The 17,828-nt window shown below is 36.7% G+C and overlaps 1 protein-coding gene and 1 pseudogene across 3 annotated transcripts in view; both read left to right on the top strand.

The window, feature by feature from the left end:
* Positions 1 to 17,828, top strand: part of CCDC175 (coiled-coil domain containing 175) — a 73,902-nt gene that overhangs the window by 13,310 nt on the left and 42,764 nt on the right. For all 3 annotated transcript variants that reach the window (XM_035719771.2, XM_049113630.1, XM_049113629.1), the window contains exons 6-12: positions 448 to 570; positions 3,180 to 3,289; positions 6,774 to 6,855; positions 11,436 to 11,572; positions 13,765 to 13,875; positions 16,344 to 16,415; positions 17,459 to 17,594. In XM_035719771.2, the coding sequence (XP_035575664.1) occupies positions 448 to 570; positions 3,180 to 3,289; positions 6,774 to 6,855; positions 11,436 to 11,572; positions 13,765 to 13,875; positions 16,344 to 16,415; positions 17,459 to 17,594 (771 nt within the window). The remainder of the gene's footprint in view (positions 1 to 447; positions 571 to 3,179; positions 3,290 to 6,773; positions 6,856 to 11,435; positions 11,573 to 13,764; positions 13,876 to 16,343; positions 16,416 to 17,458; positions 17,595 to 17,828) is intronic.
* Positions 7,739 to 9,542, top strand: LOC112657792 (PAT complex subunit Asterix-like; annotated as a pseudogene).

Below are 17,828 nucleotides of genomic sequence, written 5' to 3'. Positions count from 1 at the left end.
TCAGTGATTTTATTTACTCTGTTTTTAGTCTGTTTTCTTTCCTGTCAAAAAAAAAAGTGATTTTTGATGTCCAGATTATTCATCATTTTTTTAAAAATTTCCTGATCTTATTAGTATATTGTAAATCTAGTAGCTGTTGCAGTGGTGCTTTACCAGGAAATTGCTACAACAGCAGTTGCTTTTAGAATTTGCTATTAATGATCATTGTTTTATTGCTCTTGTAAATTTACTATTTCAGTATTTATAATTACAGTTCCTTGTAGTTCACTATTTTTCCTGTGATGCTACAAAACAAGCAAACCCTGTTTGGGGGTGAGGGATTGTGTTTTTGTTGTTGATAGACTGACTGTGGTATACTTAGATTACATATGAATTAAGCTGACAAAATAAAAAGATTTCCTAAACTTTGTTTTTCTCATAAGTTTTTTGATTGGTTTATCACTACAGATTGAGGAATATAAAAAATTCTGTGAACTTAAGAGAAAGGAGACTTATAAAAAGAAGAAAGAATTGGACACATTAAAAGTTAAAGTGTCAAAAATGAAGGAAACAGTTACGACCACCACAGTGGTAAGAGTAAAGGATGTGTTTTCAAGCCTGTCTAGATATACACTGCCTTAAATATAACCAATGGCAGGTACTTTTAAAGGAGCTAATTTTAATTCATCTTCAGGCCATTCTTAGAGAATGTTTTTGACATGTTAACATTTTCTGACACTTTGTTTAAAGTGTTATAATGCAACTGTGTTTTCATCATTGGGAATATGGTCAGAGGGACGAAGTTTGAAATGCCTTAGGTACAGATTGCATTCAATGGACCAAAATACTATAAAATGAATTTTTAAATTGCACTCAGAACTGACCAAATGCATTCAGAACCATATGTAATATCTCCATGAGATTGCTTTCTTATACATTCCAAAATGAATAACCAGAGGCAAATTCCTTATTTCTGAATGTGTGATAATAAAACAGTTTAGGCTCTTCAATTATATTGGCTACAGGAGCATTGATATGGAAAGGGGACTATTTGTTTGAATCAGCAAATACTTCAGGGCTCTGTGCTTCTATTTTTTAAAATTGATAGCATTGATTGAAAGCCAGCACTCATAAATATTTTGTGAGGATTATCCTTATTTCAAAGATAAGAAAAGGGAAGCTTACAGAGGTGACTTTAGTAGGAGAGGTTAATGATAATACCATTTCTGTATTAATTAGAACAGAAACACCTATTAATCCTCTATCACAATGAGTTGAATTAACGAATCTTTAGTATATTCTGTCTGTATTGAGAATTACATGTAAAACTATATGGGGCAACAGTCATCATGTTTCTTACCAGAAACATCACACTTCTAATCAGAATATTCAGTGAATTATATTATACGTTTTATAAGGCAGTTCTGATATCCTAGTTACAGCATGTCTATTATATCCCGTTACAGAACATGAGCAGAATCAAAATTTTTACCCAATATGTGCCTTCAGAAAGATCATTATCTGCTTTTTAAATATCCGTATAGTAAGGAGGCTCAAAGAACATAGGAGTTTTATCACATAAACTTTATCTACTGGCTTAAATTCATATCTCTAGTTTGGGCCTCATAAATCAGAAGTCAGGTACACCACCAACCCAGCTTGGGAAGATACCGTACATATTCCTTAACCTGTAAGGCAGAGATCTCTAAGATCAAAGCACACAAGGCTGGAAGGTGACAGGGATACACTCACCTCCAGTGTCCTTGCCACCTCCCACAAGCCAACCTGACCACCGCATCCCTTACCAGTGGACAATAGTGTTTATTTACTTTTTAACAATTTTTTTAAGATTTTTATTTACTTATTCATGAGAGACACAGAGAGGCAGAGACATAGGCAGAGAGAGAGAGAGAGAGAGAGAGAGGCAGGCTCCCTGCAGTCAGGATCACGCCCTGGGGCTGAAGGCAGGTGCTCAACTGCTGAGCCACCCAGGCGTCCCATCCCAACAATAGTGTTTAAAGCAGGAACTCGAAGGTCACAGAGACCTGGGGTTCAATTTTTTAACTCTACCAACCTGAAGTTTCCTCACTCATAAAATGGGGTAATCACATTGCCTATTTCAAAGGGCTGGAGCTCAAATGAGGTCATACCAGTAAGGCTTTTAGCTGAGCGCTAACTCTGAAACTAGTTATGACCCAGAAGTGGAGGCATGTGGGTGCTTTCAAGGAAGAAATAGTTGGGGGGGAGCTTTCAGCCACCTGTCTCACCTAATAAGAAGAGCACCTTGGTGCCTCCCCACAGGTGTTTCTCTGGCTCCACATTGATGTGCAGGATTAGATAGCATTGCACAATCTGCCTGTGGTGACTCCATGCCAGGGAGCAGAGAAATTTGTCTGATCAGCTCTCTCTTCCCTCTATTCTCCCTCACAGCTGAAATGCAGACCCAGGGCTCTATAAATAGGTTTGCCTCCTGTCCTTTTTTTTTTTTTTTTCTTAAGTAAGCTCCATGCCCAGCATGGAGCCCAACATAGGGCTTGAACTCATGACCCTGAGATCAAAACCTGAGCTGAGATCAAGAGCCAGAAGCTTTAACCAACTGAGCTACCCAGGAGCCTGTGCCTTCCTTTCCTTCTCTTTATTCTAAAACTGCATTGTAAAAATATGTTTCATTATGAATTTTCTCCATTTATACTTCATTATTTTAAATCACGTTGACATTTTAGCACAGTACCCAACTGTTGCATTTCCAAAATACTGATTAAATATTTAGAAAAATTCTCTCCAACACTATCATATTTCTCAAGGTAATTTGTTTTTACTTTTTTATAATACTTCTATTTTATAATACTTCTATTATCCTAGAATATTTTGAAGATGATTATGAAAATACAGTGTTTAGATTTTTTTTTAAATGTAGCCAAAATGAATTCATGTCTTGAAAGTTGTTTATAGTTTTCACATTCTTGCTACTATATTTGATTGTGCTCTCCCCAAAATTTTGGGGTTCTTATGATTTCAGGATCATTTCTACACAGGTTTGTTTTATGAAGAAACAATTTTAGTGATTACATTTTATTTTAGCTAAAGGATATTTCAATGTAAAAGTTGAATGGGTAATACATAAATATTTAGTGAATCAAACACTGTCATGAATAATTTGGTGACCATTGAATGCCATAATTATGTTGAATTTTCAATAGGTTCTTAGTGATCACAATTTAGAGATAGCACGACTACAAGAATCAATAAGACTTTGGGAACAAGAGGTCAAAGAATTGAAGAAATCCTGTAAGATACTGGAGGATAAAATGTAAGTTTGATACTTTATTTTTTCTGAAGCATTTCTAGATGTTCTATTTTTTTCATTTAAAAAAATTATTTAATATTAGATGAAAACAATATTCTCTTAATTTACTAAAAGTTGTGATTGTCAGCTTTATAAAACCATCTCTTTGCTTGGAAATTAACCAGTCTTTCAGATGATCAAGAGAAAAAAATTGAGGATGAGACAGTCATGGTAGGCAAGGGAGGGACTCTCGGAATGAATTATTCTCACTTCAGTTGCTGATTCCCTACAAACACATATGCCACGAGGGGAAGGCATTAGTGGGACCTCCCCTAGGGCTCACCTACCCTTGTTCTGACAGTTGTTCTTAGTCAAGGGAGACTTACAGAACTTATTGAGAAAATACAAGGAAGTTTCATGGCAAAACTTTTACCCATGGGACTGGAACCTTAAACTTGAGGAAATCTTTCCATCCCAAAGCACACAGTCTCTGCTTCATTTTGGGGACCATGTTTCATTTTGTCTTTATCTACATATAGTGTTCTATCCTTGATGAGCCCATGGCTAAACATGGCCATTCCAAACGCTCTGAGTTTACCTGTCTCAGGTCTACCTATCTTTAGAGATTGACCCACAGACTTCTCCCAGAAGAACTCCCAGATTTCTCATCAGAATGTGTTTGGCCCAGCTCTGACCAGTAAACGAGGTCTTATAGTACAAATATGGCTTCCAGGCCTACCGTCAGGTTCTGATGACAGCTTAAAAGACAAGTTTTGGACTTGAGTAGATTCCCCAAAAGGCAAGTAACTTCATATGTGGAATCTTGTTATAATATGGCTTATTCCTACATAGGATTAAATGTATTGTGATTAAAATTATATCTTCTAAAAAGCACTTGCACAATACAGTGCAGTTCTACCATCATCCTGCCATCTTTATGCTTAGTACCAGATTTATAAGTATAAAAGCTCAAGTAATACTACAATTAAAACTCAGAATAAAAAAATCTTTTTCTTTGAAAGTGATTCAACAGTTTTAGTTCATACATATTTTAAAGAAACACTAGCGAATAATCATGAAGGAAGATACCAATTAGCTCTTAAATTATTTCTAGGAGTTATGATTAAAAACCTTGCTACATTAATGAAGTTTTATTTAAAAGCAGTCTTCATGTTAGCTAATTTTAAATACATATTCAAGAAAGCAGGATTCACTGATCTATTTTTAATGGCACGTCTTTTTTTTTTTTTTAATCCCAGCTCTTCAAGAGTTTTCATTCATATGGAATCTCCCTGAGGAAAATTGCACTCGATTAATTTGGTGGTTGAAGTTTTAGTTTACCCTTGCCTTGTTATTAATAAAAGTATACTTTTTCCTCTTTCTTACCAAGCAAATTAAAGAAAATTCTTACACTCTTTTTATTTTCTCTTTTAGTTCATTTTCTCTATCTATGGAGGTGGGAAAAGTCACATAAATCTTGGTTGGTAGATTTGAAGAGTCACACAGTGTTGTTTTATAATTGTTTACAAGATTCTTTAAGAATAAATTATATAAGAAACTAAAATAATTTGCACATGTTCATCTTCCTATTTCTCCATAAACTTTCGTCTTTCTTCCACGAACCTTTTAATTTGCAAGCTTGTTACATATTTTGAGGTCTAAATATCGAGGAAAAACAAGTCACTCAACCATGGATTTACATTCTTTATGTGGACCTCAAATGTTCCATGAGTCCACAGGAGGCACTGATAGTCTAAACCTTGTTCATTATTATTATTGATGTCCAACATGATGTGTTTGCATAATAAAGGCAGACGTTGCCTACCTTTCTAAATGGGTATGGCCTCTCTTTGCCATTCAGCTGGTTTTCAGGACATAGGAAACAGGGGGTTGGAAGCTAAATCTTACAGATAAATAACATCCAATTGGTGACCCAAAGCATATACTTGCCATTGCAATGCAGAAGGCTATGAAAATTACAGATGCTTATTGAAATGATTCCAAAATTGCCATGATTGCCAATGACTTTCATCCTGCCAAACTTTAATGATCTAGTCTATTTCTTAAACTTCTTGAATTCCTAATGGAATGTAACATATTTCCACTTTCTTGAAATACTTTATTCACGTGGCCTTCCAGACATCATATTCTCTTATGTCACTCATTATACTTCTCCTTCTCAGGATCCTTTATTTGTCCTAATTCTTCTTTCTGACTCTAAATTTTAGAGTTCCTAGCCCTTCTCTATTCACATCCTCCATATATTATTTCATCCAGTCTTACAGCTTTATATACCTTCTGTACCCCAGTGACTCCCAAATTTATATATCCAGTACTGCATAGTAAATGCATGTACTCTACAGCTTATTTGTTCTCTCCATTTGGAGGATATCTGTTAGATATCTCAAATATAACATGTCCTAAACAGAACTCTTAACTTCCCATTTCATTTAAACAGTTCTTCCCTCAGTCTTCCATCTTGTCATTTACCTAGTTACTCCAGCTGAAAACCTGGGAGTCATCCACCATTCCTATTTCCTCACTACCTAACCCTAATCCAACTAACCAACTAACCTAGCCCTAACTCAACTCAATTCCAGCCAATTCCAGCCAAACCCCAAAGTATGTCTTGTTATCTTCAGAATATATCCGGAATCCAGTATTTTCATATTACCTCCACCACTACATTAGTTTGAGCCAACATTCTCTCTTCTGGACCACTGCCATAGCTTTCTAAATAGTCTGTCTTCCTGTACCGTTGTCGTTCTCTGCTAAGTAGCCAGTGTCATCTTTACAGGATGGAAATCAGTTCATCTCTCTTCTTTGCTTAAAATAAAATCTTCCCCTGGTTCTCTTTACAATAAAACCTAAACTTCTACTTTGTCCCGAAGACCCTACATGATCTACTCTGTCTACTTCTCCAGCCTTCTCATAATCCTCTCCTCATCAAGTATATAAAACTTGTTCCTGCCTGAGAATATTATCACTGGCTGTACCTTCTACATGGAAAGTTCTTTCTTCTGATCTTTACTTCTCTGGCTTCTCAATCATTCAGTTCTTCACAAGTCATCTCAAGAGGCCTTCGCTTACCACCTATCTGAATTTCAGGATTTCTCTATCCTTGACCCTACTTTGTATTCGTTAGAGAACTTAACACTATCTGAAAATAAAATAAAGCACTTAAAACTATCTGAAATTTATTATTTTTTTATGACTTGCTTATATTCTGATTACTTCACTAGAGTGAAATTTCCATGAGGGTAGGGACTTTGCCTGCACTATATCTCTATTACCTATAATACCTGCGGAGTATAGGCATTGAATAATTGCTTTTTAATGAATAAAGTATTAATTCATCAAAAGAGTAAAATATTTTGCTTATTTTAATGAACATATCAATAAGAATGTTGCATAGGAAGTTGGGGACTGGAAGTTTCTGGTGTCATAAGTAATTGTGACTTTGCTAGAAAACATGACCTAATATTAATCTGATTTCCTTTGACCATAGACAATTTTTTGTAAGTACCAAAGAAAAACTGGAAGAGTCATCTGGTTTTGAAAAAGGTGAACTTTTACAAAAGATAACACAGGTAGGAAGATGGAAATTATGACTTTTAGATTATAATTCATTTTTAGTTAATATTTTAAATATATTTGAGAAATGTAAAACGTTCCCAAAGTAGATTTTTCATGATTCAGTAATAATCATGATCATTCACAGTAATTGATTTAAAGATTTTATCCCCTCCCAAAGTATTTTAAATATGTGAAAGACTGGGGTGCCTGGGTGGCTCAGTCAGTTAAGTGTCTGCCTTCAGCTCAGGTCATGATCCCAGGGTCCTGGGATCGAGCCTCACATCAGGCTTCCTGTTCGGTGGGAAGCCTGCTTCTCCCTCTCCCCTTGCCCATGCTCTCTCTCACTATCTCAAATAAATAAATATTTTTTAAAAATATGTGAAAGAGCAAATGTTATCTATGTGAAGATGAATCACTTGTTTGGTAACTTGTCATGTAGTTGTGCTTATTTTACATTAGAAATATGTAGACCAATGGATGTTTTTCATGTGAATTATCATTTTTTAATAATGGGACCTTCTTTTTGTTGTGGTACCTGTAAAGCCTATCAACCCATACTATACTTAGTGATGTAGCGAAATATTTGAGTCAGATTTAGCCTCTGAAAGAATTCTCTGGACACTTTGAATCTTAGGTTGAAAGAAATATAAGTATGTAATTATGGTGTAAACCAACTTTTATTTACAAGGTATTCAGTAAAGCATTCATTATTATAGTTGAAAAAGTAGAGGAGAGATACAATTAACGTCCAACAAAAGGGTCTTAGTTAAATAAGTAACAGTTCATGCTATTGTTATTGTGTGACAAATAGAATATAAAACAGTACAAGGCAGATCTCTCCCAGAAGAGTGATTTGAGCCAATTAAATTCTTTCCATTTTTGGTTATAAGTTAATAGCATTAGGGATGGCTTCTCTCCAGATTAGATCTATTCTGATTCTTTCAGTTGTAAAGATACTGAAAGACAGAAACTAGACAGGGTTGGTTGGTTGCTTGGCTGGCTGGTTGATTTTTAAAGTTGTCTTTCATTCTCAAGACAAAGGATCTCTTTTTACTTTCCATTTATTACCTATTGTAGGAGCTGCTAGGCAGGCTTTAGGCAGGCTTCAAATGATAACTCCATGGGTTATAGCCCCTTGACTGACTGGAAAATCCAGGACCCCTACACTGGCATGGCTTACTTGCCCAAAGGGGCAAATGCAAAGGAGGGTTTCCCCTTAATCCATAGCCTTCATCCAAATTCTGTGAGTACAAATCAATGACTGCTTCAAAAGGATTGGGTCTTTGACCCATTTATTATTCCACTGGACTCTTGGTGGCAGCCAATCTTAATTCTCATGAAGTGTAAGAGGCAAGTTCAGTGACGACATGAAATTCTATTGTAACTTTATTTTTATCTTTTTATTAAGATAATCTTTTTATTATAAATATTACACATTTACAGAACAGTACATACACTGTAAATGTGTAATCTTTATGTACATATCTATCTTTTGATGGATGTAATTTATTAGTTGTAATGAATCCAGTTTATCGATCTTTTCCTTTTTGGTTTTTATGTTCTATGTCATGAAGACACTCTTCTTTCACAATCTTCTAGATGTTTTATTGTTTGACCTTTCAAATTTAGGACTACAAGCCATCTGGAATCTGTGTGTGCATATTTGTGTGTATGTGTGTGTGTGTGTCTGTACACTGAGAGATGGTGGTGAAGATTCATATTTTTCCATAAGGTTGTCCAGTTAAGTATCACCACTTAATGAAAAGATTGTCTTTACCTGTTACTATATTGTAATGGCATGTTTGTCATAAATCAAGTGTAGACCATAAATACATCATAAATATGTGTGTAGATCTGTGGACTCTCTATTATGTTCCTTTGGACTCATCTCTCCTCACGTTAAAACCAGACTTAATTAGCAGCTTTAACAATAGCCTTTGTAGTTAGTAGTATAAACCCAACTTTATTCTTCAAGATTGCTTCTACTATTCTTGGCCCTTTGAATTTCTATCAGTCTGTCAGTCGTGCCAAAGAACCTGTTTGCATTTTTTATTGGGGTTGCATTATATCTATAGAAAAGTATGGGGAGCTCCGACATGCCATGTCCACTAACAATATGTTGGACCAGCGAAGGCCGAACAAAGTGCTCAGGTACAAGCCCCCACCGAGCGAGTGTATCCCAGCCTTGGACGACCCAACGCCGGACTACATGAACCTGCTCGGCATGATCTTCAGCATGTGTGGCCTCATGCTCAAGCTGAAGTGGTGTGCGTGGGTGGCCATCTACTGCTCCTTCATAAGCTTTGCCAACTCCCTGAGTTCTGAGGACACTTAACCAATGATGAGTACCTTCATGCTGTCCATCTCTGCTGTGGTCATGTCATATCTGCAGAACCCTCAGCCCATGACACCCCTCTGGTGATGTCAGCCTAGGACTTCTCTCTACACCTTACCCCAGGCCTGGCCCCTGGCTGCTCAGCCTCCACCCTCAGCTGTTGTCCTGGGCTCCCCTGAATGAGGTAGTCTCCCGGCTTGCAGCTGAATGGAGGGAACCTGACCCTTTCCCTGGGATTCTACTTCTGCTGGGCAGAGGGGAATACCTTAGGCCTACCCCTCCTGCCTGCCTTCCCCACCCTGCCTGCTGCTGGGGGAGATGCTGTCTATGTTTCTACTTGTATCTACTCATCTTTTTTGTTGTTGAAACCAGTTAATAATAAAATTTTGCATTCTGAAAAAAAAAAAGTATGGGGAAAATGTCAGATTCTTACAATATCGAGGCTTCCAATCCATGAACATGGTGTACCTCATTTCCTTAGGTCTTCTTTGTTCCCTTTAATTAGTTGTTCTGTTTCTACTATGATATGTCCATGTTTTCTTTTTTATTTCTTCTGGATGGGATTCACTGGGCGTCTTAAATTCATGAATTTCTTACTTTTATAAGTTGTACAAAATTCTTAGTGATTATCTATTCACATATTTCACTCTTTTTCCTCTTCTTCTGAAATTCCCGATTATATGTGTCTGTTATTTGCAGCAATATACATTTCCTCTATGTATTTTACCCTCTCTCCTGTGTTTTCTACCTTTTGTCTCTCCCTGCTGTATTCTGGGCAGAATGGTCTTGTTTCAGCTCTTAAATTTTGGTTATTGAGTTTTTTAATTGGTAATTTTCAAATTTGCTTTGTCATTCTTCACTCTTTTTAGTTCCTCACTGTAATTATCAAGTATGTCTAATATTTCTTCGATTATAGTAAGCACAGTATATATATAGTTCAGTATCTAATTCCATTCACTCTTGGTTGTTTTAATAGGTTTGTTTCTGCAGTCTGTTGTTTCTGTCAATTTTTGTTCATGTTGTCTTATTTCCTTCTGTTCCTGGTAGAAAACTGTACACCAGACATGTATTTTAAAAAATGTTTATAGAAGCAATTTGAAGCTGAGGATGATCAATCAGATCTTCCTCAGGAACAGACTTTCATTCACTTCCATCAGTTGGCTGAGGTGTTACCCATCCCAAACCACCACCTTCATGCACCTTTAGGTTCCCTGGTGATAGAAATCAGCCTGGACCATGGCTTGTTAGCTTCCAACTTACACTTCTCCAGAGTATGAAGCTTTTTGGGATCCTAGACGAAAGTGTTGGAACGTTTATCAGACTCAATACCTGGATGAGCTTTAAGTATTGATTTCTGTCCCTCTTATCAGGTAAGAGAACTAAAATCTTGTTTCCAAATGGCTTCTTCCATATCAGTAAATGTCCTCAGAGTGAAAGGAGTTTTCAGTGCTAGATTTACTACTATGGATTCTCAATTTCTTTAAGAATTCTTCATTATTTTCTTAGCTATCCATCACTTCTAAGTTATTTTTCTTTATCCAGCTATTTTAGCAATCCTCAGCCAGTGTGTTATTTTGATTACTCAGCCCATCACTCGTACTAAACCTAATCTCATTTGAAGCAATTCAATAGAGATATCTTAAGTACAAAGTTCACTAATGAGTACTATTTTTGTCCTTGAATAGAAATATTTAATGGGAGGCAGCCATAGTTTTGAGCCAGAGCTCCTGTTGGTGTTATATTTTCTTTTCCCTAGGGTAGGGCATAACAGATCCTGCAGAATGATCTCAGTTTATTTATTGATATCAATTCTTATTTCTTTTTTTTAAGATTTTATTTATTTATTTGAGAGAGTGAGAGATAGAGACATAGCAAGAGAGAGCACAAGTATGGGGGGAGGGAGGATGGGGAGTGGGAGCCCCATGTGGGGCTCGATTCCAGAACCCCAGGATCATGACCTGAGCTGAGGGTAGATGCTTAACTGAGCCACCCATGTGCTCCCCCCCAATTCTTATTTCAATATGAATTTTTACTCTGTGGTTTCTGCATCCGTGTTTACTACCTTTCTACACTTTTGCCATAATTTATAGAAGAGGTCCCAAAAGGCAAATTGCATATTTGATATAGAATTAAATCCCTTAATATTTATGGTATAGTCATACTGTACTAGGTAATATACCCAGTGCTCTAGAGTTGCCCACATGACTGATTCCCATCCAAGGAAATGTGAAGCAAGTCCTCTACTTTGTTTTTTTCTAGATGGCTGAAAAACTACACAAAAATCGTTTGGAGAACAAAGATCTACAGGGGAAACTGCATACTCTTACCAGACAATATAAGATTGTCTTAAGTGAGGAGGATAAACTTTTTATGCAGAAACAGAAAATTTACGTGGAGTATGTTTCTATCCATGATCTGTACATGAATCGACATGTCGTAGCTATGGGGTGCTTTCCCTGGCATCAAATGGCGACTCTATGCTTAAGCATATCCTAGTTTTCAAATATGTTGACAACAGTGAAGTATTATTTCCCTCAAATAAATAGACATACTCCTATTCTGCCTCTATATATACTGGGTAATGCTTTCCTCCTATGGATCAGATCAAATCCATAAATACCATGTGCATTATATTTACTCATAAATCAGATTCTTGAAAAAAAATAATCCTGCTTCTACCCCATTAACTGTCTAGGGAAACTGTGAGATCCACCTTCATCAGAAACTGGCTCTGCACCTCTATTCCCCATCTCAGACAACGCTTTGGTTATTGACACAATCCCCTAACCCAGAGACTGGAAAATCATTCAAGGAAATTCCTATCTTTTACTACTCATCAGACTCTATGCAAAAGCCAAGGCTTGTCAATGCTTGTCAATTCCACCTCCCAGATATTTCTCAGATATATCCCATTTTCCTCTCCAACTCCATTCTTGTCACCTCTTTCAGCTTCCTTGCTCTGGCTTGTCCCTCAAAAGTTCTTCCCACTTTCTGCTTACCACCCTTCATTTGTTCCTCTCCCTTCCACCAGAATGATCCTTCTGAAACATCCCCTCTGATGCCATTCTGTTCCATCAGACACTGCACTGTAATCAGCGGGGCACAAATCTCTCTGTCCCTCTCAACTATGAACCATTGTTTTGCCTTATTCCATGCTATATTCCCTCGTACATTGCTTAGCAGGCAGTGGGCATTCACCAATATTTTGTTAATGAGCACAGAATAACATCTTGGAAGCATGAATTATAGAAATGATTCATTCCTACACATAAAGTTAGACCAAAGGGAAGTGTAATTACAGTGTCCAGACTCACTGTTGTGAAAATGAGTTTACAGTCAGTGCAGCATTTGAGCTGCAGAGAGTTGCTGTGATCATAGTATCTCATGCAATTGCACAGTCTACTGAGAATCTGTTGTTAGTAGTTATTTAGACAGAAATTTTCCTCAGATCAATATTAAGTGACCAGTTTTAATCATAAAATGTGCTGATGACAAATCAGTGTAACACTAAACCATTTACTATCATTAATGATTTTTGTCATCAGCTTGGGCTGCCATAACTAAACACCATAGAATCAGTGGTTTAAACAATAGAGATTGATTTCTCAGTTCCAGAAGCTGGGTGTTTGAGATTAGGGTGCCTGTATGGTCAGATTCTGGTAAGAGCCCCTTCTCCTGGTTTGCACATGGCTGCCTTCTTGCATTTTTTTTCATGGTAGAGAGAGGGAGAGAACAAGCTCTCTGTGTGTCTTCTTATGAGGGGCCTCCCTGTCATGACCTCATCTAAACAAGCGACCTGATAACTTGGCAAAAGCCCCCTCCTCAAATACCATCACACTGGCTATTAGGGCTTCAACATTATAAATTTGTGGATGACACAATTCAGTCCATAGCAATTTTGAAGAAGATGTTTATATAAAGCACTTTCTGTTATAGGAATGTTTCTATCAATGTCTGGAAAATGTGACCTCGAACAAAACTGTACACTTGTCATTATTCTCTCTGCAAACTGGAGACAAAATATAACCACTTTTTATAAAATGCCTCATGGGTGCCATGACACACACTGCTTAAGCACTTTACATCTCATTTAATCCTTATACCTGGTGACATATAGGCATTGTGATCCCTATTTTATGAATGGAGAAACTGAGGCTCATCCCCAGGCAGAGTTTCTTTTTGAGGTCACACTGTTAGAAAGAGGTAAGCCAGTATTTAAAAGTTGGTCTGATGGACTCCTTCACTTTTCACAAAAGAACACGTTGAATTGATAAATGCATGAAAAGAGACACCCCCCACACACACTCTGAGGGATGGAGTGCTATAGATCTCTTCTTGTGGTTTTATGGTTGCTATTAAAATTAATGCTCTTTCCATGGTGTGGAGATTTTCGTAAGTTTATATTGAGCCACCACCAACAAAAAGATTTTGTTTCTATTTTTACTAATTTGTTTGGTAAATAGTTTGAGTTGAACTTTCCAACCTTTTCTACATTCTTATTTGCAATTATATATCCTTTCTTGTTGAGGAGTGAAAAATGATGATTTTACCCTTCAACATATGATAACTTTGTTTCTTTTCATGGTAGAAATCAGAAACAACTGACATTTATTACTCAGAAAGAAAACTTCCTGTCACAAAGAAAAGTAGACGTCAAAAATATGGAAGAAGGACTTGTCACGCTCCATGATCTTCTTCAGTATGTTTACTGTCTTTGAAACTTCATCTTCAGCTTCTCTGCATTTATTTTTTAATATATGGTAACAATAGATCTGATAATGTCTGATATCCTATAGGAAAGGAGGCTTTCAATTCGCAGTCTCTCTTTTACAGTCTAGGGGAGTCATTATCATTGAATCTACTGTTGAAAGGAGAGGCAGGTCCTGAGTTCCACACAAGCTGCTGGACATGAGAAGTGGACCCAGTAGGATTCTACTAACAAGAATGTGCCCAAACATTATCATACCCCTACGGTGTTCATTTTGGCCACTCTAAATCACCTTGATTTTTAATTTTAATTTTTCTGATTAAAAACGTAATGCTTGCACCTGATTTTAAAATTCAAATATAGAAATGTGTAACTTAGAAGAGTAAAAGTTACCCTAATCTCCATCTTTCCCCTTCCTGAGATCTCACTGTTAACACTCTGCTAAGCATGCTTTTCATATAGCAGTGTGCTTGTACATCCAAAAATGGGATTGTACTTTTCTATAACTGGTATTTTTCCACTTACATTCGGGTAACTTACACAATATTATATTTCAATGATATCTTAATAAAAAGCTGGAAAAGACATCTGGGAAAATGATAAAACAAATATGGTAAATGATAACATTTGGAGAAGTTGGTGAAAGGTATACATGGGAATTCCTTGTATTAATTTTTATACTTATCTGTTGATTTTAAAACTATTTCAGAAGAAGACAAAATTCCTATATATCCGACCTCCTTCCTCATTCTTTCTTGAACTGTATAATATTTCTCTATTATGCTATGTTTTATTTAACCAGTGCCCTACTTATGGACTTTTGTTTTTGAGGGTTTTTTTATTTAAAGATTTTACTGATTTATTCATGAGAGACACACACAGAGAGGCAGACATAGGCAGAGGGAGGGGTTAGGCTCCCTGCAGGGAGCCTGATGCAAGACTTGATCCCAGGACTTCGGGATCATGCCCTGAGCTGAAGGGAGACACTCAACCACTGAGCCACCCAGGCATCCCTGTTTTTGAGTTTTCTAAACTATAAGCACTTTTAAAAGTTCACATCTTTTAACATATATATCTCTGTCTAACTATACAACTATTTCTATATAGTAAGGTCCTAAAAGTTGGATTACTGGATCAAATGGGTTTTGCATAGTTTTCGTTTTTATAATTTGAATATATTCTATTATTTGAATATAGGGCAGTGGGGTAACTAGCTTATAGAACTAATATAGGTGGTGTTGAAATTTGACCTGTACCAAAAGAAATCTAGAACATAGCAGGATGTGTGGGTTGCATGTCCTTTGCACTGTGAAATAACATATTTAAACATCTATTTATCATGTTGGTTTCAGAAGGGAAATTATGAACTCTTCCCTGTAAAAGAGCAGGAAAATAGAATTGGTTTGAATAGGGGTCTTATATTTCACAAGAATAATGCAGATTTCCATAACCAACTATTGTGTCATCATTGCTCTGGTCACCAGGAAGCTCAGAGCCAAATCTGTGACCCAATATTGGTTTCCATTTAGGACTTTTATATTATTGTTGCATTATTTTAGATTAGTTCAACTCCTTTGTGGATTACACTAAATATATAAATAAAATCAATGAGGTTGGGGGCAAATTGTGAAGATTCTTACAGTTCCAGGGGAGGGATAATAGATTTATGGAGGTAAGAAATCAAGAGCCCACACTATGATTCAAGCAGAGGAAAAACCATGAACACAGTTATGTTTCTAGTTTCACAGCCTTACCTATTCTGTTTCAGTTACAAATATTTCTATTTTTCAAAAGACGTGAAGTCACATTTTACTTTTCTGCACCTGAAGCACTTAATAGGAAAAAGGGAATAAAAATAATCAAGGCTTTTAATACCTGTGTTAGACTCTTCATGTTTCTATCCATCTTAGATTCACAAGGAAATCTCCCATCCTTAATTACTACCTATCCCTAGTACAAAAATTGATACTGGCTTTTGCAATTATACATTGCATCAAATCAGGACTCAATCTAGAATCCAAAGTTCCTCACCAGCCCCGTATAACTGTTATTCCTTTCCTTTGTGTTCACTGTCCACAGCAAGTCTTTATTGGCCATAAGAGTCTTGATTTGCTTCTCCTTTTCTGTGTCTTTGCAAATGCCCTTTCCATATTCTGGCAATTCATGTTCCTCCCTCTGTTAAACATTAACCTCCAATAACCCCTTCTCAGCTGCCTCTCCAGAATCCGTGCTTCCTTTCCCTTAGGTATCCACTGCAGTACTTGCAAAATCAGTTTGCACTTGTACAAGACCATAATTGTCTTTCTCTGAGTCTAGCACTACCTTTAGTTGTTTCACTAGGCTTGGTTTGTCTTCCAATTAGATGGTAGTCTTACTGTGCACAAGAGTAATACATAAAGTCTTTTATATATTCTGGCTTCCACAAATGCAAAACCCAATGTATATTTTCTTGTTTTTAGAGCAACAAAGGCAGTGTATCGGAAACAAATAAAAATCCTGAATGATAACCTGGAAAGAGAAAATCAGAGATGGTAAAGAAAAAAATCATTTATGTTATGAGTAGTATATGTTTATCTTAATGAACAGTGCTCCAAAGTAAGGAGGAAACCAGAGTACTTGTTGCTTGCTAGAGTCCAAGGAAATTTGTTTCCTAAATTAAATTAGGTCAATTGCCTCAGATCTAGATGTGTTTGTTAGTTTGATTTTGGGGCATTGAACAGAACCAAAGTTTTCCATTTCATTTGATCAAACTCACCAGAGTGAAATGGCCAAGATTTGTGCAGTGCCCCTTGCTCACCAGGCTTCTGTGTGGTCCAGTATGGGAGGTGGCGTGTGGTGACAGAGGAACGTGGATAGTGAACAGGCTCTGAAGACGGGCTCTCTGGTCGCTCCGTCTCTTCCTAGCTCTGTGACAGAGGCTACATTATTTAACAACCTCTCTGCTCCCATTCCTGTAAAGTGGCCAATGATGGTAGCATCCACCCGGTGAGGTCACCATGAGTGGTAAATGAGATGATCTCCATAAAGTATTGAGATGACTCCCTGGTACCTAGGAAGTATTTGCAAAAACTTAGCTGTATTTTATTGTTGTCATTAATCTCATGTATAAGACTCCAATTGCACATTTTTACCCTCCTCCAATGTAGCTTTTTTATATTGCAGTGGAAAGAAAAATTTGAGAACCCAGAGGGTTGAAATCCCTTATTAGCACTCTGGGTAATTTAGGTAATTTCACTACAATTTCCACCTGGGTCTCTTCTCTTGGCCTTCTGCCCCTGAACCTTCTCCATTTCTATTGTTTACCTAAAAGAGGTGAGCTGCCACATGTGGTTTGTCCACTGTCCTATTGGACATACAGACACCCCCACGACTGCGAAGCAGCTGGTGAAGACGGACAGCATGGACACAGTTAACACTTTGGCTTATTTTTTCAGCTGATATGCATGGTCCGCATCACCAATAGCACAAACAGATTTGTATAATCATAGTAATATTTGTTTGCTTTGAATTGCTTCATCTTTTCAGCAAATCGTTATGTCAATTTAATGATGATTCTTTGTGTTCTAACTTCTAGTATTATAACTCAATGGAAAGTAGCTTGTTTGCGAAAAAAGCATGCACGTTGGAAAAATGAGCTAATCTCTGAGATAGGAGAAATTGTAGAGAAAATACAGATTGTGGAACTCAGACACACTGAATTATTACAAGAGGTAAAGAAGCTCCAGGGACTTAATAGTATATTATTACTCCCTATTAGCATGGACTTAAAATTATTACTGCATATCAGTGATTCTCTTTCAATATTTAATTATAGCTTATCTTATTAAAAGAGATTTTCCTTTCTGGTGACTGATGTTTAGAGTGAATTATTTAACTTTCTTAAGAAATGTATCTATTTTTTGTGTAATAATTGTAGGGATTTGGCAAACAAAGTAGCACTTCTC

The sequence above is a fragment of the Canis lupus genome, chromosome 8 (assembly GCF_003254725.2).
Source record: "Canis lupus dingo isolate Sandy chromosome 8, ASM325472v2, whole genome shotgun sequence".
Taxonomy (NCBI): Eukaryota; Metazoa; Chordata; class Mammalia; order Carnivora; family Canidae; genus Canis; species Canis lupus.
This window is presented reverse-complemented; position numbering and strand designations above follow the sequence as displayed.